The 21,656-nt window shown below is 42.7% G+C and overlaps 3 protein-coding genes across 4 annotated transcripts in view; 2 read left to right on the top strand and 1 right to left on the bottom strand.

Annotated features, from left to right (window-relative positions):
• csnk1g1 (casein kinase 1, gamma 1) overlaps positions 1-13,863 on the top strand; it is a 39,797-nt gene extending 25,934 nt beyond the window's left edge. The window contains exons 11-13 of one of the 2 annotated variants that reach the window (XM_085768695.1): positions 1,439-1,549; positions 4,051-4,157; positions 9,401-13,863. In XM_085768695.1, coding sequence (XP_085624821.1) covers positions 1,439-1,549; positions 4,051-4,157; positions 9,401-9,455 — 273 coding nt within the window. In that variant the 3' untranslated portion in view covers positions 9,456-13,863. The remainder of the gene's footprint in view (positions 1-1,438; positions 1,550-4,050; positions 4,158-9,400) is intronic. The other variant, XM_085768705.1, reaches the window with a different exon arrangement.
• neo1a (neogenin 1a) overlaps positions 1-16,409 on the top strand; it is a 228,867-nt gene extending 212,458 nt beyond the window's left edge. The window contains exon 30 of the mRNA XM_085768598.1: positions 16,393-16,409. The gene's annotated coding sequence lies outside the window, so the exon portion shown is untranslated. The remainder of the gene's footprint in view (positions 1-16,392) is intronic.
• LOC146990078 (GPN-loop GTPase 1-like) lies at positions 16,306-20,506 on the bottom strand. Its single transcript, XM_085768744.1, has 9 exons — positions 20,459-20,506; positions 20,030-20,254; positions 19,064-19,101; positions 18,857-18,956; positions 17,780-17,878; positions 17,248-17,259; positions 16,927-16,956; positions 16,700-16,846; positions 16,306-16,392 (listed from the first exon to the last, which is right to left on the bottom strand). Exons 1-9 carry the CDS (start codon positions 20,489-20,491, stop codon positions 16,306-16,308), a joined length of 771 nt encoding a protein of 256 aa, XP_085624870.1. The 5' UTR covers positions 20,492-20,506.
• Between the last annotated feature and the right edge of the window lie 1,150 nt (positions 20,507-21,656).

The following is a 21,656-nucleotide window of genomic DNA, read 5'->3' as shown; positions in this document are numbered from 1 at the left end:
TAGACCCCCCCTCGAGAGATGAAGTCTGCTAACCGCTAGCTTCTCTAGTTGTAGCAACTTTAGCAATGACCGCACCATAACAAACAGCGCAGTATACGGATCCAAGCGCAACCGATCAAAAACCAACTTATAGCCTCAAATAATGCTCAGAACAGCACCAAACGTCATCAACAGTACAAACAGGGTCCCAGCACATAATACGAGGCATCAAACATCTGTTAGCTTAGCCTGGTTTCTATTGAAAAGAGAGGAAAACAACTTACCCACTCTGTTCCAGTTATACGCTATGCAGCAAACTTTCCGTGTCCAGCATAGAGTCCAGGCACTGACAACACACGTTCGAGGCCGACTGGCAGCACAATCATCTGGTTTCAGTGGCCACCGACAGGCAGTGACCACCAGACTGACCGCTTGATTATCCATTTGACTTGATGATCCATTATAACTGGAGGAGAGTGGGTGAGTTGTTTTCGTCTCACCAGCCTAAGCTAACAGATGTTTGATGCCTCGTATTATGTTCTGGGACCCTGTTTGTACTGTTGATGACGTTTGGTGCTGTTCTGAGCATTATTTGAGGCTATAAGTGGCTTTTTGATCGGTTGCCAGTGGATCTATATACTGCGCTGTTTGTTATGGTACGGTCATTGCTAAAGTTGCTACAACCAGAGAAGCTAGCGGTTAAACTTACGCCGGAATATCCCTTTTAATGTTTGGAACAAATTTTTAATCATTGTGGCTGTTGATGAGTATTTCACAGTGGACATTGACCGTAATCACGAAAGTGATGATGACTGATCCAGTTCCAACACTGTAATGAGACAGGGTAAGAGGACGGAGCATGAGTATGTCAATTAGGAGATGTGCTATGGTTGTTTGATGTTTCTGTAATGGTTTCCTCTGTGTAGTTCATTTTTGCGTATTGTCGTAGTTTGCGGTTGCCTAAAAGGCAAGTTCACAGCTGTAGCTCAAACTCTTGTCATGTTTTCACTCTGTATGAGTGAAGTCAAATTTGAAGTTTCTGCTTTTCAGTGATTTCATTGCTCAGTGTACTGAACATTTAGTTTAGTAAAAGGTTAAAACCTTGTTGACTAGTGTTTAGTAGTTACATTTCTGTGCTAGTAGTGAGTATAATCAAGGCCAAAGTGTGCGATGTAAGAGCTTACCTCCATTTGACCTCATTAGTTTTTAGTTCTCTGGCTGAAGCCTTGCTTTGATTTTGATTCACTCTTTTATTTTGTTACGTTTTTTTTTTTTCTCCATTTCTCATGCTGCTTTGCATGGTACCTGGCCTCGCACACCCAAATACCCATCTTTCCTAACACAATTATTCCATCACTCCCCCTCCCCCCACTCCCCTCTCCCATTGCAACCCCATTCCCACTTCCCCTCCCATCACCGACGCTCCCCCCACCCCCCTCCGTCCCTGACTCCTGAGCAGACAGCGGTCTCAGATCGACGAGGAGCATGGGAGGTGCAGCCCACACGCCAAGCAAACTCCTCCTATCTGACCTCTCACCTGGCAGCGGACAGGCACGGGGGCTCAGTGCAGGTATACACCCCTCACCTGGTCAACCAGCAGCCCCCATTCAGTCTCTATGGAGTCAGATCTGTCTCATAGGATCTAATCCCAAGTAATGAGAAAGAGAGAGCGCAAAAGAGGACAAAGGCTTTGGATCTATTTAGAGTTGGTCGAGGTTGTTTTATTGATAAATGAGGCAGAGATTGTATTTGTATTGTAAACTAAAACTAACAATACTCAGCTGCATCATAATCAATAAAATACTCAATGATCAACTCAGAATATTTGGACTGCTTCCACCTTCAAGAAAAGCGATGATTGGATTTCTATTACACAGTCAATTGTGTACTGTCGTAATTGATCAGAAATGAATTGATAAAAGAAAAAACAGTGCAAGTTATTGGTATTTCAAAAACAAATAAATGCCAAGGAGGATATGGCAATTGATTTGTTTTTGTTTATTTATTTATTTTTAGTCTTTTGTGTGTGAGACAGATCTACAACCATATACCCCCCCACCCCACCCCTTTTACCCCTGGCTGGGAAATGTTATTTTTCTGCACCACCAACATGCATGTCATCAGGTGCCACGACGCCCAGATTGGTGAAAATTTGGTTAAGCTTTATTATTGGTTGTGGAATTTTGGTCTCGGGGAGGGGGGGGGCTCTTGGGCATTCCTCGCAAGATCAAGGCTGGCTTAGCAGGCTCAGTGCATGCTCTGAAGTCACGCAAAGGTCATTGTGCTTAAAGGATAGTCCGGTGCAGGTTTTCTCTCCTTTGCCATTACCACAGATTGTCCCTCTGTAGTCTTGTTTGTACAGGTGTCTGCACCGTGTGCTTTTAGTAGATCTCCATTCCTGCTACTAAATGCCATTCATGTTGGAACAGTGTGGAGCTGGTAGTAGTTGTAGTCATTTCACTACAAGTAAACAAGTCATTTCCTCTTCTTCTTCTTCTTCTTCTTCTTCTTCTTCTTCTTCTTCTTCTGGTGTTTACTCTCTACTGTTTCAACATGTATGGGAGTGAATGGGGAGATTTACAAAGGTCGACACTGTTTACACCTGTGCACACAAGACCACATTTTAAAACAATTATAATGTCATTTCTTCTACAGGTTTAACAGTTCATTCATCAACAGCTATAATTTGCATATTGTGGATTTTGTGTGTCCGTCGGCTGACTATGTTTCTGTGCTCTGGTGGTGGTGTTTGATTATCTCTGTCATGCTGTCAGTTGTGTTTGGTTGTTTATCACTGTTGTTATGATTTGTAACGCTCATATTTTTTCATTTACCAGGGTTAAAAGTTTTATGCGTACACAGAGTGAGTGCACAGTGAAAGACAGAGAAGGTTTGGTTTGATGCAGGTCAAATCAAATGTATCACGGCCTAAAACGCATAGGTAACGTCACATGTTAAATGAGTATAGAAACTATGGTAACACTTTATTTGACGCCTATCTCTGTAACATATTATAACCATACTTATAATGAATTATAATGCAGTTATAGCACTGTATAACTATAGTTATAAACACTAAAAATGATCATAATGCTTTATAACAATAATCATAACACACTCAGGGTTTTTCCTGCGTTCAAAATTGCGTGGCGGCCCCCTCCAGCTTATTTTGTGCCACCCCCAGCTATATGCAGGATTTTTTCTGCATTATAAATTTTGAGGCGGCCGCCGCGCTGGAATCCTAATTGAAAATCACTGTACTGTAGTTCTATGGAAGCTCAGCGGCACTGTTTTCAACTAGGTTCAACTCGACCGCAGCAGAAGGGGTGCGTTAAGCTCCGGGCCGCGAGATGGCGTTCACGCGCGGCTTGTGCGCCCGCGGGGCTTATAGGGGCTCCGCTCCATTCAAACGTTGTGCTGAGCGTGAACAAACAGCAGACTGAAGGAGCTGGAAGTCTGCGACGGCCTCTCTTTTTTTTCAGCGCTGTTGTTACAGGTGATGTCTATCCGTGTAGGTTAAACGGTTAGAGGTATAATGCTCTATAATGTGTTATTAAAGTCTTATGATTATCTATTATAATACCTGACCCTATAAGTCATGATAAAATGCTTTATAGTGTGTTATTGTTATGAAGAATTATGATCATTTATGAGTGTTTAAAAAAACTATAGTAATACATTGCTATAAAGTAACTCATTATAAGTATGGTTATAATGTGTTATAGAAATAGGCGTCAAGTAAAGTGTTACCAAAATGATTTTAGAGTGAGGAATGCCCTGTTAACAGACTTGGAAGACTTTTATTACAAAAGTAAGTAATAAATGTGGTATTTAAAAAAAATATTTCACTAAATACAAGGCATCTGGGTCACATTTGTGTTATCAGTGTGTTTTTCCTTGTTGTTGTCCGACATGTTTCCCCAGAGGAGACGATGTAAGTTAGAGAGGCTCTCTGTCACAGCAGCTCATGTTTTCACATTCTGGCCAAACATGCTAACATCAAACTGTCGTGTGCAGACTGGTCCAAAACGTCCGCGGCTCGCTCTGAACTCATGCCCGTCTGTGCCGCAGGTGGTCAGTTCAACCAATGGGGAGCTGAACGCAGATGATCCGCTAGCCGCGCACTCCAACGCTCCCATCACGGCTCAGGCAGAGGTGGAAGTGGTGGACGAGGCCAAGTACGTGTCGCACACCTGCCACACCTCTCCTCCATGATGTCCATCTGTCGCTTCCTCTCTCTCTCTCTCCCGCTCCTCCTCTCTCTCTCTCTCTCTCCCCCCCTCTCGCCACCCTTTACTATGCTGTGGAAATGTGACAGCCCCCACCCCGAGCTGTCATCCTGCTCCTGTGCCTATTATCTTCTGTCTGTGTGGGTTTTTGACTGCTGACTGTCTCGTATGCTTTTCTCCCAACTTTTTTTTTTTTAAGAGAAAAAACCCAGGGTGGATGGTCTTGTCAGTCAGACCTCAAACAGTTTCTCATATGTGGAGCAGTCAGCCATTAATAAAGGTTACACTCAGTGGCAGCCACTCAGGGTGTGCCTCATCATCACCTCTCAGCAGCACCAGTAACCATCAGGGCAGTGCAGTCCAGACTCCAGATCACACCAGATTGTAAAGTCCATGTGGCCACTTGGTCACATGTATGAGGATGACACACATGATGTCATTGTCCTCTTCCTCTCTCCTCCCCTGAGAGACAAACATGATGCTGTTGTCAGCAGTGGTCGGGTTCAGTTTTTTCCAAGAGCAGGTAGCAGCAGCTAAAGATCTTCTTCAGCATCAGTTGCTGGAATGAAGCCACGCCGCACGGCCGGCCAGCCGCCCGCTGTGTGGAGATGCCGCCGCCGCCACTGGCTGAATGTCATGTTGTCGAGTTGACTGAGAAGAAGTCAGCGGTGCTCCTCGAAGAGAGAGACACACACACAGACCTCCGAGAGAGAAAATATAATAATGGAGAAAATCATTACTATGCGGTTGTTGGATATCACAGAAAACAGCAGAGATTTTTTTCCCCCTCCTCTTTGATAAAAGTGCAAACGGAGAAGGTTTAGTTACGAGCTTCAAAAGCAGAGAAGCTACACATGCTGAGATATTTAAAAATAGTGCTTTGTCTCTAGTCGCCAGCACGACCACACTTACTTGGGTTGAGCAAAAAACTTTTTATTCTGAGTCGGCTTTGATTGAGAAGGAGAGCAGGACTTGGCTGCAGGCAGCTTTGTTACCATCAACACATGTCAGCCCAGTAGTCAGCCCCTGTAGTCAGGCCGCAGAGGAGACGTTGTTGATGTGGCTCCACTGGGCCCATTGATAAACATTAGCTACATGGACCCAGTTAGTGTTTTTGGGTAGTCGTCACTAGTGGTGGTGTTGGATCTGAATGAACACTCGGAGCAGGCAGATGTTTATTCCTCCCTCAGTAAACACAGGGTTCATTAAAAAACTGGTACATTAAAGGGATATTTCACCCAAAATCGATAATTCACCGTCACGCCAAGGAAGGGTTTGGAGAACTTTTGGAGTTATCAAAACGCTTTTGGAGTGAGTAGATGATTGGTGACTTATCGATTTTGGGTGAATTTAATAATTAAAACAATCGTATTGTCTAAGGTTTTAACAAAAATATTATATTTAATTAAAAGGACAACGAGGAGTTTGTATTTGGTTATAAAAAAGTCTCATATTAATGTGGATGAATCTACGTTACCCACTTGTGTTAGTGTATTTGTATTTGCACTTGTATTAGTGGTGGAAATGCTGGGCGAGCTGACTAGCGTTTCCTTACTTTCGGTTTCGCGGACGCTGCCCAGCAGGTCATGGGAATAACGCCGCCAAATCGCAGTTTATGGACGAAACTACGACGGTATCTGATCGTCTTTGAACCTCTGACTTTCATTCTTGATGAATGAAAACATTCTTGGCAAGACGTCCGGTGTCTTGCACCGGTCCAAGAATTTCACCGTGCGTGCGGAGGCACTCATGATAAATGTAGTGTGAAAACACATCGCTTTCCAAAACTCCTCGTTGTCCCTTTTAAAGGTCAGTTCCGAATGGCTGCTGCACAGAGCAGGTAATGTTGGGTCAGTCATCACTTGGGCAGCTTATGTTATACATAAAAGAAAATGATTCCGAAGAGTTTCTTTCAGCAGCCATCAGGTTTCATTGTAGCATCTCTTACTGCACTATTGCATATCCCAGTACGACTTGTGTATCTTGTCATCGTGCTTCATAGCAGGGATTTAGCATCTTCCCACTATCAAAGCCACAGTAGAAGATTATTCCCCTCCACTAGTCTCCTCATGAATCTCCCACAGGTTCATTCACTTTAATCTGTGCTTGTTCCCGTTTGTGCCCAGACGGCAGGGCCTTGCTCCTTCCGTCCAATCCATTCACACACTTGTTTGATATGATGATTGGTGCGTTTACTGCCAGCCTCTTTGATACCTCGTCAAACACGCTGATGTTTGATATACGAACACAAAGTAATACATCTGATGCAGTTTAATTAATGTTTTGCCTTTTGGGAGGGAGGGGGGAACAGGTTCCTATGGTGAATTAATACCACTAGGTTAAAGTTTTTATTTACTTTCACAGGCCAAAATTTGCTTTTGACTGTCAAACAGTAACTCATGTTTTTCAGTCTGTGCAGGAGTCGGATTAAACTTGCTGTGGATTTTGGTTTCCATCAGTAATGCTTTAATGTGCAATTCATAAAATCACAGGGTTGTGCATCTCCCAGTTGATTTGTAGCAGTAGACGGTCCATGTTTTAGTTATTCTAACATTATCAGACAATAAGTAGTAGACTTTCTTACCTGAAGATGCGCTGTAATGTACACCCAGTTTTAACTGTTGTGTATCTTACTGAAATTACTGAGAAGGCTGATAGGATCTCACTATGAGCTCTATTGGCTTTTTAAAGAGTTACAGGGGTAATTGTCAAGATGTCAAATATACCTCCAGTTAATATCATTATGTTTTACTAATTATTATTATATAGAATATATTATATAACCTAATAGCTCCAGTTAGCTCATCTTATGTGAATATTTCCCTTTATGTGAACTGGAAGAAAAGGACTAACTATCCAAACCCTTATTGCTCTCTATTTTCCTACCTATATTTTACAAGGGTTACAAGCTACATTTCTTCAAATCTAGCCGAATATGTAAACTCCCTGTTTACATGTTCAACATATTCAGATGCGTTGGATTCAGCAGTGCAACAGATGTTTCCTAGCAACTGCTGTGCACATTACTAAAGCCCATATTCACAAAGACGTGTAAGATTTAATGATGAGTAAATTAATAGTTAAAACCTGGTCACTTAGAGCTTAGGAAGGACTAAGCAGAGTAGACTTAACCCAAACCTGGACTATTTCTGTTCCACTTGACGTTTTTCACATTCCAGCATCCTAGAGGTTAGGTTAGAGACCGGTGTTCAATGTCTGACGTCAAGAAATATTAGAGAATAGGACTTGAAAACATGGAAATGGAATTATATATGAAGGATCAATACCTATTTAGAAAAGCAGACAGGGTAATTGTTGAGACAGGATGTTAAATGTACATTCAGTTATAGCACATTTTGATATTTTTAACCCATTCCTCTCCAGACGCTCTGGGAGACATCATACGCTGCAGAGCAGACGCTCTGTGATCCCTTCTCTCCGAACCTTTCCCTCCGTGTCCACCCGTGTCCTGTTGGTGTGTTCGTGTGCATGTTTAGTGTTGCATGTGCCCAGTCCCATCATCTTGGTCTCGCTGTATTAATCTATCTTTCTTTTCTCTTTACACTCTTTCCTCTCTCTTCTTCTGTAGCTGCGTGAAAATGCTCAACCTGTGGTGAGTCCCTCTCCGCTAGTCCACATCAAACTCATGGGACAGGGAGTGGACCAGCCTAGGCTGGGCAAAGTGGAGTTAGAATTTGCAAATTTGAACTAGTTTGAACTAGTGTCGCCGGTACAATGGTGTTATATACTGCTGCGAACACTGTCTGACGTGTATGATTCAGTCTCCCTTTCAATTTGAAATAAGACTGTAAACTGTGCTGCCATATGAGCAGCCATACTACTTGGGCAAATATCACATCAGGGTGGAAACAATAAACAAGAAGTACTATAAAGGGATAGTTCAACATTTTGGTAAATTGGCCCATTGCCATAATCCCTATAGTTTTAGGAGTAGGTTCGTTATCTTTAATTGTCGGTGCAAGCTATTTCTAGAACGACGAAGCAGAGCTGCGAGCTGCTCCGAGCTATGCTACAGAGGCTCATGGGATTTCTTGGTTTCCCTCATCAAACTCATCAAATACACAATCCAACAACTCCACAACGCTCTGGTGGACAAGTTGTGACCTGCACATTCACCACACTATGAGATAACGTAACGTAATGTTACGAGATGGAGTTGTTTTCGAGACAAATACAGAGACTGCTTGCTGAAAAACTGCCCCTGACAGAAACGCGCATCAGCGATTTTACAAATTTACCTTGAAAACAACTCTGTCTGGTTCTGTTATTATCTCATAGCATGGTGAATGTGCAGCTCACAATTTGTCCACCAGAGCGTTTTGGAGTTGTTGGATTGTGTATTTGATCAGTCTGATGAGGGAAACCAAGAAATCCCATTAGCCTTCGTAGCGTAACTCTGAGCAGCTCACGGCTCTGCTCCACCATTCTAAAAATACCTTGCACCGACAATTAAAGATAACGAACCTACTGCTAAAACTATAGGGATTATGGCAATGGGCCGATTTGCCAAAATGTTGAACTATCCCTTTAAGATAAGTTTGACGCTAAGCTCCCTTTTTGCAGCGCATTTGGCTTCAGATCAAAGGCCTTTAAACTCTTGTTGCATGATGCACCATTGTTATTATTAATAAATTAATCCAAGACGACCCAGTCATTGTCCTATGTCTTGATCCACAGCTTTTTTTTCTTGTCTCTGTGTGTTTTTATGACCATTAAGGCTCATCCTGTCTTGTGCTCTTTGTGTGCACTGCTCCATTTATTTATTTATTTATTTATTTTGCAAAGGAGAAATATTTCCTTCAGAGTCACTGCAGCAGTTTGTAGTTGAGTCCCCTCTGCCATTTTGTTTTTGTTCTTAAAAAGTGAGAGGTGAATAAATGTGCAAACACTCGGTGGATGGAGATACATCCATCTTTGTCCTCAGTCCTCATGTTTTACTAATCAAACCTTCTGGCAGCTGCAGTTCGCATTCATATGACCCCCCCCCCCCCAAAAAAAAAAAATTTAATAACAGGCATCTGTCCAGATTTGGTTTACTGAAATTAAACAAATTAGTAATTTGACTAAACACTTCCGGTACTTAAAGCAACCGTTCCTGTTTATTCTTTCTTTTTGCTTCATCTGAACCCTCTCTCATCTACCTACCATTGAATGTCCGTCTCTGTCCGCAGGTGCTGCTGCTTCTTCAAGCGAAAACGGAAGAAGAACACTCCGAGGCACAAATGATCATCCACCACTTGCCTGAAACGTTCCAAGTGTCCGGCTCAGTTGATTGTGATTTCAGAAATCAATAAGGTCCCATTCAGATAAAAGAGGCAACTGAAAGATCGTGATTGAATTGTCCTCTGGAGGGACCAATTAAAAAACGGTTTGTAGAGATGTACAAGATGCTTGTGTCTTTGATGGGAGTCCTATTATAGAGTTTTCTTTTTTTTTTCGTCCTCCTCCAAGATGTGTGGGAATGTTTTGCAAGCCAGTCGGCCAAATGGGGAACCTATCAGTTGGAATTTTGCAGAGGATAATCTTGTTTTTGTTTTCCCTCCCTATGATGCCCAGCATTGTATTATTTTTTTCTTCATCATGTTTTTGGCTTTTTTTTTTATTGTTGTTTTTTTCCCCTCCTCTGTGGTATTGTAAAGGAAGAGATGGATCTTCCTGTGGAGTCTTACCACCTTCAGCCCTCTACATACCATTCTTCGTTTGTTTTCACTCACAAAATCATGTTTTCGTTTTTTCCTCTGTCAAGTCCCAGTTCAAAGCGGTTTGCCCGTCGTTAGTTTGCTAACTCATTCTGACACAAAGCCCCTTCATTCCTCTTCGCGGGGCTGAATGTGAACCTGAACAAGGAGCCAAGAGTGTAACAGAGAGCATCAGTCAGCCATTTGGCCCCTGCACTTTTTTTCCTCCAAAGAGGTCGACCCCTGGCGCCGGGACCAGGGCCTGAGAGAACAGAAGACCAGAGACATCTTGCGCACTGTGTTCTCTGAGGACGATTTTTCTGCTCACGCTGCTTGGTTAAAACACTCCCCTTAACCACGCCGCCGTCAAAATACACTACAGTCTTTTTTGACTCTCATGCAGTTCTGCTCCCGTTGGCTTTGTGATGATGAGCAGCAACCTGACACTTGTAGATGTGGCTGGAAAAAAGAAAAAAAAATTGCTATTTATGCTATTTATCTCTCAGTTGCCACCAGTTTTCTTCCTAATTCTAAAACATACACACTGAATGTATGGACCGAAAAAGTAAAAGACTTTGGAGCATTCATATAATCTGTTATGCGCATGGAAAGGAAATAGTAGTTAAGGTGTTAACGTTCAAAAAAAAGGCGAGACCAAAATTCTAAATGGATGGGTGGGTTGGGAGTCTTAATTGTTCTTGATCTTAATAATGTGATGGTTGATGATGGACTCTGAACCAGTAGACACTGGGGGATGAAACTGGCATGATGTGCTATGGAGATTGAATCACAGCCTCTCGATGCTACAGTCCAATGCCTTAACCCCAACCAGTTGACCGCCACGTCACACCACACCACGCCACGTCGCTAGCAGGATAAAACCAGTTGGCAGCATGAGGGCTGTGAGACTTGCAGCGTGGTCACCTGTAGAATAAAAAGCCCAACATTGCAGACTGTTCTCAGCCGGTATCGGAGCAGGCAGTGACCTCCCTGTGTAACACTGAAGACGTTTCCCTTAAGAGAGCCATGCCAAATGTGAGGTTTGGTGTTTAATAATGTGTTTGGTGTTAAGACATCCCCTGCCCCTCCCCTCCCCCTGCGTGTCCAGTCTGAAGACCCCCCACCCCTCCCACTGTGCTGCAAAGCTATGTTTGATGTTTGGGTCCCTCTCGCCAAACGCAGAGAGAGAAAAGCTCATGTCGGCCGTGAGCACAGATGAGAACATGTTCATACCATTTGTTTTATTTTTTTTATTTTTCATTTAGTGTCATGGAGGACTGCCTTGAAACAATATCCTCGATACGTCACCTTGCCTATCCTCCTAACAGAGCGTGAATAACCACACATAGGTGTTTTTATTTTTTTATTTTATATCTTGCTAATGTGAATTTTTTTTTCTTCTTTTGAATGCATTTTTTTTAGTTTTGTTTGTTGTTTTTTTCATTCCTAATAGCCATGGTTTTATGGGGAAAGAGAGGGTAACAAAATTAAAAATAGAAAAAAAAGAAAAGCTCCAAACCATGACTGCACTACATTTGTTGACCCCGGCTTTCCCTGACAAGACCCTGCCTTCTTAATACTGTAACTTTAAACGTGCTTATTACTTTATTTGTAGCTGCCTCATGTGCTAGGCCTTCCCTATAGGGTGCAGGGAATACACTTTAAATTTGTTTGTTTTTTTTTATCCCCGCCCGATCCCCCTTTTCGTGCCATGCAACCCTCATCTTCTCTGCACACATACACATTTACACACATACACACACACTTGAATCCCAGATGAATCAACTCTCAGTGGGGTGTTAGATTTGGCGTTTGTGGACCTGCTCCATCATCTTTAGAAATACGATGTTGTAGATGTTGCAAACTATCTCAATGAATCAGTATGTAAACCTGCTTGTTGCGTGTATTTACACTGTATAGCTTTTGGTTTATTCTTACCCCTGACATGTCAGTTACTCCAGGGTCTAAGTTATTGTGTTATTGAAAGTACTTGAATATGAAAATCTATGGGACCTTTTCCGTTTGTTCATTTTGTTCTGTTTTTTTATTGTTATTATTTTTCTTGGTCATTATCTTATGAATTTCCACAAATAGGATTTTTAGAGGAATGGTGGGAAAACAGGCTATTTGAATGACAGGTATTCATTTCTTTGAGATGTCTTAGTGCCTCTGGAGGGTGTTGGACAGGTGAGGTTTGTCACGCTCAGCCTGTGGAGTCCAGCACCGGCTGCTGTGAGCAACTGGGCGAGGCTGGCGTCAGCGCGGCCGGGGCCCAGGGGAGGTGCAGGCTGATGCCGGTGTGGAGGGTAACATCACAACTTTGTCTCTGTGAAACATTCATCGTTGTGTGTTTTTATGTGGTGAGGGTGAAACCCCACCCCACACAACCACCCAGCCAACCACAACCTGCAACATCTGCTGCCTGTGAATCTCCACACTGAGCATCAGCTGCACCCGGAGCGTCGTGTTGAAAGTATTCCTGTGTAGTGAGATGGATATCCAGACTATACAGCCTTCAGTGTTTCCCCCCTCAATTCCTCCAGTGCCATTCCTTGAGACTACTACTTTACTAGCCCATGCCTTTTACCTGTGCCAGAAAAATATGAAGTTGAATGTTTTTTGACCATTGCATTCCACCTTGTGTCCTTGACGTGTCCACTGTCATTTTGAGAAACCACAGAGCAGCGTGGCTCTTTTTTTTCTTTTTTTTTCAGTACCAGGAAGTGTTGGAGTGTGTCCATAAAAAAGTGTTTGTTTTGTTGTTGTTTTGAGTCGTTTCTGTTGAGTTTTCTTTCTTCTTTTTTTTAATTTATGCCAAAACTTGAGAGAAACCGACCAATTGAATTATTATTTCAGAGCTGAATTTGTGACTGGTTGTCTTTGCAACATTTGCTTCCTCCTCAAAACTGTGAGTGGCCTCACTCCTTAGCTCACGGCTGAAAAACGGTAGATATAGACATATTACTCTGATGTATTTCCTTTTTCTACTCTCTGGGCCTCACGCAGAGCGATATAGGAGAACTCTGTGTGATTTGTATGTGCATGGCTTCTGTGGAGACGACAGCGAGTGGCCTCTCTCCTGTCGGGCTCGTGTGCTGATGGATCACTGAGATGTTATGGCTTCCAGTCTTCATGTAAATTAAATAACTTTTCCACGTCTCCTCACGGCTCATCCCATTTCAGTTCCTTTTTATTTCTCGTACGGTTTACTTCAGACGTCAGCCTCGTCTTAACGATTGTGGATGTGTGTAACTCATTCCTGTGTGTCGAAGCTGTGTAAATCAAAGCAAAGGACAGTTAAAGTGTGAATGAATGGCTTCGGTCTTTTTGGGTTCTCTGGCACTTTTTCCTTGTTGCTGTACTGTAGAATTGTCTTCGATTTACTGTATATTTTTCTTTGAGGGAGAGGTTTAGGGTGACATTTACTGCAATATTGTGATTATTTGAAAATTGTAAATTGTACAGTGTTCACAATTGTAGTCTTTGTTTTTCTGTTGGGATTCCATATACAAGATGTATTCTTTGATGATTATTTTTTTGTTTGTTTTTTTTCTCTCAGACTGTGGAAAATCAAATTGTACAGCTCCAAGAGTTTATCCTCCCCTCAGCATTGTCTTTTTTTCAGAGCTATGATTAAGAGAAATCTTAAATCTGTAAATAAATATTATTGTGTTGAAATATGAATGTCACTTCAAAAATGTATTTGAATGAGTTAGTCAAGGGCTTCAAGAATGAAGGACCCATGTTTCTTCTTTTTATGGTTTCTTATTTTTAATTTGCAGAAAGGTAAAGGTCCTTTTTATCTGAGATGCCTGTTTTTTTCTCCCTCCTTGAATTCATATAATACAATGTGTCACACATGAACCTTATAAAATCACTTTTTATTCCCTCCACACCTAAAGGGAAACTCCAGTTTGCACCCTTTTTTATGTAAAATAAAAGATCTCTCCACCTTGTGGGACTGTCTTTTGTCAAGTTATTTGTATCAATTTATCTTAACACTCTAAGTGTTATTTCTCATATTTAAGATCAGGGCGATTCTTCAGGTATATACAGTATCTCACAAAAGTGAGTACACCCCTGACATTTTTTAAAATATTCTATAGGCTACTATATCCTTTCATGGGACAACACTGAAGATATGACACTTTGATACAATGTAAAGTAGTCAGTGTACAGCTTGTATAACAGTGTCAATTTGCTGTCCCCTCAAAATAGTGAGTACACCCCTAAGTGAAATTGTCCAAATAGTGCCCAAAGTGTCAATTTTTTGTGTGGCACTGGCTACCATTTTTTTTCCAGCACTGCCTTAACTGTCTTGGACTTGGAGTTCACTCGATAGCTTCACAGGTTGCCACTGGAAACCTCTTCCACTTCTCCATGATGACATCACAGAGCTGGTGGAGGTCAGACACCTTGCGCTCCTCCACCTTCCATTTGAGGATGCCCCACAGATGCTCAATAGGGTTTTAGGTCTGGAGACATACTTGGAATGTAGTGATGGGCAAATGAAGCATTGAACCACTTGAGCCAATTGTTTAAAAAAAAAATGGGTTCATTACTCGAAGCTTCATTTAGTGACCTCTCCTGGCGAAGTGCGAGGCTGCAGTCAAAATTAGGCAGTCTAGTGGGTGGACTGGAGGGTTTTAATTGCGCAATCACACATGCACACACACCTCAATGAGCAGAGTTGGTTAAATTACTTCAGTAGATGTTGTGTTGTTTAAAATAAGCAGTCCTTTAGTTCTGTTTTATGTTTACTTTATTAACACATTTCTGTCAGCCGACATCTTGGTTTACCTTCCGTTCTCCGTTCTTGTTCTCTACTCTCGTTCTGGCTCTCTCGAGATATCTCACAGTACTAACTATACTACATTTTCCTCCCTTGTTTAGAACAAAAGCTATCTCTAACATAAAAGCTTCATTCTTATTCTTCATTCTTATAAATCTCCAAACAAAGTACATTGTTTCAAACTTTCTAAATCAAAACATTTTCTTTCCAAATCATTCTTTTTTTTTCTTTGTAATGACAGTACCACAAAACTTGTCAATAAATCTAAACATTGTCATTTCCATTTTACATGAACAAACAAAGGAGTCTCTTTTGTTATTCTTTTTCCTTTTTTTTTTCAAGTCTCTGTATCTGATGGGCTTTCTGATAACACAACCCTTCCTGGGGCCTCATTTATCAAAGAGGGTGTAAAACTGCTCCTTTCCAAAGTTTTAGTCAAGTGTACCGGCAATTTAGACCATTTCTGACGATTTTTGTAGAGCCACAGTGTATTATATATTATTGCCACCAACACATACTGTGGCCCATTTGAAAGGTGAAACTTTATGCTTCAAATGGCCACAAACCATTTGTTTCTACGTGCCTCCGTTCCTGAGAAAACTCAAGCTAAACATGGCTGTGTTTCACCAAAATCCCTGCTTTTTTTCTAGAAAAGGACACAGACGCACCGTGCCGTGTCACAGCCTCTCGCCGCGGAGTGTGATGGTCTCTCGGCCACAGCAGGTCCGGAACACTGGCCCCACCGGTGGTCGCGGTCCTTCTGTGGTACGGGTCGGTGGTGTCGGCCTGCTTTGGCCGAGGGACCATCGCATTTTACCGCGGGAGGACACGGTGTTGCTCGAGATGAAGACCGGGCAGGAGTGTCGGCTGACAGCTTCCTGTTTGGGCTCCGAGCTGCTGGAGCCTCGCGGGTGAGAGCGGAGCAGCTGTGCTGCATCCACATGCAGAACTCGGTTTGCAGAAGCCGAGTTATGATGAAAACTTCCAGATCGTGAGCTGTCAGGAGTTTTTGATCGTCATCTATTTCAGTTCTGCTCGTCGTAGAGTCCCCAAATTTACACATAAAGGTGTGTTAAAGTGTCTCTTTTCAACAACAAAACTAACAGTAAACTTAAAAACTGTATCAAGTCAAGTCTGCAGCAGCTGAAGCTAAAGATAAGAATTACAAAGTGAAAGTTGGAAAAGAGAGGAAATGTGGTGAAATGGAGCCGACGGTAATTAAGGTGATGGTGAATATGACGAGTCCAGCTGGGTCACTTCGCCTGTCATGGGTCGTCATGTGTTATGATCCGACGGTCAGAAAGTGGAGGAGAAAAGTCAGAACACATAGGAGATATATTTATTATGATAACAGGTGTATATGTACAATACTGCTGCTTCATCCCTCTGACTGCAGGTAGTAATGAATGCAGTGCAATGCGCATTTGTGCGCTTGAACATCAACCTGACATAACAGTGGCGATGCTTCATCACACACAAGACTACTTGGTGGGAAAAAAATCGATCTCATGCCCTGTGAATCGATATTGCAAAATCTAAATTAAATCGATTTTTTTTACCCAGCCCTATTAAGAACATTTAAAAAATAACTGATTTTAAAACCCACTTACATCTCATACTCCTTGGCAGCATCCTCAACCTGAACAAACAGCTCATCCAATCCACTTCCTGTGACTGCAGACACGCCCACCACCTGCACACACACAGACAACTGAGTCAGGATTCCTCTTAATACATTTCACTTGAGCCCATGGTGGCATCCTGATCCCAGAGCAGGTCAGCAGGCCAGGTTACCATGGTTACAATCTGCCCCGATTATGAGCTGACTGTGTTATACCAGCAAGGCAGCGTGTCCACTTCAACACATCACACAGCAGCTCCTCGTCCATTTACACTTTACTTTGTGTCACTGTGTGCGTCATCTACTTCTACTGTGCGGTGTTTGTATCTCTTGAGTCAGTGCTACATAAATAAAGTTATTTTTGGGCTGCTCCTCTTACCCTCAGGCTGGTGTAGAACTCGTCCAGGACCAGACTCATGGAGCGGGTCAGGTTGCTCACATACGACGTTTCCTGGTTCAGAGCATCCTGGAAAACCTCAAAGTCCTGCATCCACTCCACTGCAAAGCTGTGGTCAATGATGTCAGTCTAAAAAAACAACAACAACATAAACAACAGGACATTGTGACTGAACATCAGAACAGAAGTCAGACAGGAATTGACCTTACCTTGTTCATGACGACGATGAATAGAGAATACTGCAGGAGAGAAAGGACCTACAGTTACTACACATCAGAGGGAACTTGTCTTTGTCATGGCTGTTTTTCCTTCAAATAAACTTATGGTACGTTTCATTAGAAATTGGATTTTCCAAGTTCCCGCACCGCTACATCGTCAGAAATAACCGCTGGAGTTGGAATTCCTACTGGGAAATTCCAGAGCTCTCAATCTGTTCCTACACTGTGCATCAACAGTGAGGAAAAACTGCACTTAACACTATTTATCAGCCACTTCATTTGTTTTTGTGTCATTAAACTAGTCGTAGCGACAGTATTGTGCAGCTTGTACCTGTAGAAATGCTGTTATGTTGCCATACATATTATATTGTTTCTCTCACGCACAAACTATCACAGTGTGTTGCTTTCAGGTGCTACCAATGCTAACAATAACAATAACAGCTAGGGGTGAGCTAAGTGGTTGCGAAAAGAGTTAAAACACCCGAATTGGCATTAAATAACTGGTCATTCTCCATCCCTTTCCTGATCTCACTCATTAGGCTGCGTGCACAAAATCACCGCCTCTCTTTCAGGGACAGTGCAGCGATGACGAGTATGAACGAGTATGAAAAAAAAAAAATGTTGAATCAGTGGAAACCCGGCTTTACAGGCAGGGGTGGATGAATAAATAATGGAAAAAACAAACAAACAGACAAATATATTGCTCCAACAGCCTATGTGTGTCTGACACACTGAATCTAACAGAATTTCTTTGGGTCTTGATTCTGAAATATACAGATGTTTTTCATGACGTCACTTTGTTCATCGATTTCAGACATAAACGTGATGAGCACTGTGGCCACACGTACCTGCACGCACAGAGCATGTTGGACATGAACGTGACGGGGTTGACACTGCGGGAAGTGTCCGTCACGTAGATCACCACACAGGGGAAGGATGACGCCTGAAACAAACACACACATAAATAAACTAACTGTAACAGTATCTACGGAAGCCATAAAGGGCCAAGTCCGTATAAATTTTTTTATTATCGTTTTCTCGTGATAACGACTTATTATTTCGTTATCTCGAGATAACAAAGTCTGTTTTCTCGTGATAACGAATTAATTTATTTCGTTATCTCGAGATAACAAAGACCGTTTTCTCGTGATAATGAAATAATCATAGAATGTGTGGTTGACATGGTTGCCTAGCAACATGTTTCCCCGGTGCAATCGCTTCTGCTTACGGGGAAGTAGCAGCTGGTTAGCCGCTGTATGTTCGTAGCAGGGGGCTACTACGTATTAACTGACTCGCCGCTCTGTGTGTGTGTCGCGGTGATAATTTAACCGTGAAAAGTAGGCTACAACACACACAACATAACGTTACAGCCGCAGTGTTGTGAGTGAATCATGTCGGGACCAGAGCGATTGCTGGTCTGGACAACCAGGCTTCATGAATCCGCTTCACAGACCCCGGTGCTTGGCCGCCGCCGCTCTAGTGGCGGCCGGGCACCGGGGTCTGTGAAGCGGATTCATGAAGTCTGGTTGTCCCGAGATGATTCACTCACAACACTGCGGCTGTAACGTTATGTTGTGTGCGTTGTAGCCTACTTTTCACGGTTAAATTATCACCGCGACACACACACAGAGCGGCGAGTCAGTTAATACGTAGTAGCCCCCTGCTACGAACATACAGCGGCTAACCAGCTGCTACTTCCCCGTAAGCAGAAGCGATTGCACCGGGGAAACATGTTGCTAGGCAACCATGTCAACCACACATTCTATGATTATTTCATTATCACGAGAAAACGGTCTTTGTTATCTCGAGATAACGAAATAAATTAATTCGTTATCACGAGAAAACAGACTTTGTTATCTCGAGATAACGAAATAATAAGTCGTTATCACGAGAAAACGATAATAAAAAAATTTATACGGACTTGGCCCTTTAGGGCTTCCGTAAGTATCAGTAATTGAACACAAACAGATTTCGACCAGGTGAAGACCTCAGTCTGACCTGGGGTGTCGATCAACACGTACCTGGAGAGGTCAGAGCGCATCAGACACAACACAGAATCAAGAAACACAGTAACTTCCACAACACACTCAGTTGTACAAGGACACACACAGGTGATACTGATACTTACCGATGATTCTGCTGCTTCTTCTCTATGAACTGCATCACCTGGAGAACACACAAACACACACGCGTGTTTTACAATCTCATTTTCTTGTTTGTGCGAGCGACCACTTTCGCAGAGTGCAACACACGTGCCGTGCTCTGCGTCCGTCCGCCTTGCTCTGTACTTTCGGCTGTCATGATTTTTGTTATTGTTGTGCAGTGCACGCCTACATATACGTATGTATGCATGCACTGCACTTGTCTTATTTTTTCTATACTGCACATTGTCCTTTTAAGTATGTGTGTGAATGGGACATATACACCTGCTGCTAAGTCTGCAATGTCTTGGTCCACCCCAAGCGGCAGGAGAGGGCCATCACATCTGGATCCATCCATTTAGACATGCACTTTATCTATTTAAACTTGCACTTGCACTTTAAAAACTGGCGCTTTACACCCGGCACTTTATAGAACTCATGCTGACATGCACTTTATGTATATGTATGAATGTTTATATGTGAATCACTGTATAACTCTTTGTGTATTTCTCTGTCTGTTTGTTTATTACCTGCCAAGGGACTGCTGGTGCAAATTAGCAGGCTGCTAACTCTGACACATTTACATCTGTACACCCATACTGATGTTCATTAATGTGTATTGTCTCTTTTAAATAAATAAATAAATGATAAAGTCATTTATCAAAGATGAGATGGTAGAGACAAACTGTTTTTGTGACAGCTTTTGCAATCGATAAAGTTGTTTTGTGTTTGAAACAAGTTTATGTGTTTTCTGAAGCTGCAGTGAGTCGATCCCTCAAGGCAACTGTACAAAAATACCTATATGCATGGGTCAGAGAGCTGTCAGACCATCCCCATGCAGAATTAGCTATTAGCAGGTCTGCTCTGCTGTGTAGTCATGATTACTCAGGCAAAATTTCAGTGTTAAGATTTGCATGTTTTCGAGTTTAATTCGACTACGGTGTTCGAGTTACCTGATCGAAACGCGTGGCAAACAGATTGAGAGACGTGACGATGCCACCGTTGGGTCCGAGGCCGTACTGCTTCATCACCTCCTTGTAGTATATTCTGTGTGTGTAGGAGAAAGGCTTCTCCTGGTCCTCACCAATGTTTGCAGGGAAGGGCACTTCGTGGACGGCAGGGTCGAGGTTGATGACATATGGAGGAGTTTTGAGAGTGTGAAGGTGAGCCGTCAGCCTCTGCACAAAACACACAACTCAACACAAAACAGAGCAATGCCACAGAAAGAATAACGACACGCGTAGCCCTGACGACCACAGGAGCGGGTTAGGGTTTAAACCTTAAACCCGCCGTTTTCTGTTGTCAGTTGATGACCAAGAAGAAGACCTGTCAGTTTTTAACCCCACCTAAAGCCCCTATCCCACCCACACACGCTGACTGACCTGAACAAAGGTGGTCTTCCCGGACCCCGCCATCCCCAGCACGATCAGACACGGGTTTGTCCCGGGCAGCAGCCCCCGGGGTCCCGCTGTCTGTCCCCGCCGCCGAACCCTCCCGGTGTCCCATCAAAACCTCCTCGGGACCTGGGGTGTGCTGCTCCGACGCTGCCATGTTGTTTGGTGTTATGACAACCGGTTGCCGTAAAGAGCCCGGGACCGTCGTAAATTACTGGACACACTCCACACGTCAGTGAACGCCCCGGTCTTTGTGGTAATACGACAACTCCGCCACGAGGAGGCGACAGCGGGGAACACAGAGAAGAAGCACTTGTGTTCTCCTGTCATGATTTTACTACTACTACTACTACTACTACTACTACTAGCTACTACTACTACTAATAATAATAATAATAATAATAATAATAATAAACTGTATTAAAGCAGAAGTAAGTGATATATTTGTGTTAATATAAGTCTTAAATAGTTATATCTTCCGACAGCAATCACTTACATAGAGTGTTTGGACGGAAACACGGGTCCGTCAGTCACTCTGCTCTGCTCTGAGCCGAGGAGAAAACATTTATCGTATCCTACAGTTTTTATCCAATGAGGAGAGAGAACGGCATGCAGGGCTGTGTGTGTGGTGCAGCCAAGGGACAAGTGTATCCGTCTGCGGCCTGCAAGAGGGAGGCGTGTCGAGTAGTAGGCACTGTAGGAGGCGTGTCGCGTAATGACGTCACTACGCGACACGCCCCCCGCCACTACAGGGAACGCCCTACACACGGTTCTTAAAGGGATATGAGCCCACTACAGTTGCATGTTGCATGCAAAAGTTAACGACTTTGCCTACGCGTTCTTTGCCCTATAATGAATGTATTCAAAAGCTTACAAATGTTATTATTACATTTTTTATTGGGTACAAACAATTAAGGCAGGATTTCATTTATATTAAAATTTAGATGTAAAATTTTCTGACTTTGTCACAAGAGAAAACACAAGATAATTAACAGACAGGAATTCATGAGCTAAATGTCAGTGCTTATGTGGGAGTAAGAGCTAATGTGTTGATATATAATATATGTAATTATAATATATATATATATATATAAGTAGTGGCCTAGCTTATATTTATTTATATAAATAAATAAAAGTAGTAAATAATAATGTCAGTGCTTATGTGGGAGTAAGAGCGTAATGTGTA

This window comes from Trachurus japonicus, chromosome 3, assembly GCF_045865225.1.
Source record: "Trachurus japonicus isolate A0001 chromosome 3, Traja_1.0".
Classification (NCBI taxonomy): Eukaryota; Metazoa; Chordata; class Actinopteri; order Carangiformes; family Carangidae; genus Trachurus; species Trachurus japonicus.
Note: the sequence above shows the minus strand (reverse complement) of the source record. Positions and strands in the feature narration are given on the sequence as shown.

Bases quoted from the DNA above. Each gene is read 5' to 3' on its own strand.
- LOC146990078 (XM_085768744.1), bottom strand. From the start codon at position 20,491: ATGGCGGGGTCCGGGAAGACCACCTTTGTTCAG. The intron at 20,255-20,458 runs GTCAGTCAGCGT...TGTTTTGTGCAG, and splicing joins GGAAGACCACCTTTGTTCAG to AGGCTGACGGCTCACCTTCA. The intron at 18,957-19,063 runs GTAAGTATCAGT...TGACCTCTCCAG, and splicing joins AAGAAGCAGCAGAATCATCG to GTACGTGTTGATCGACACCC.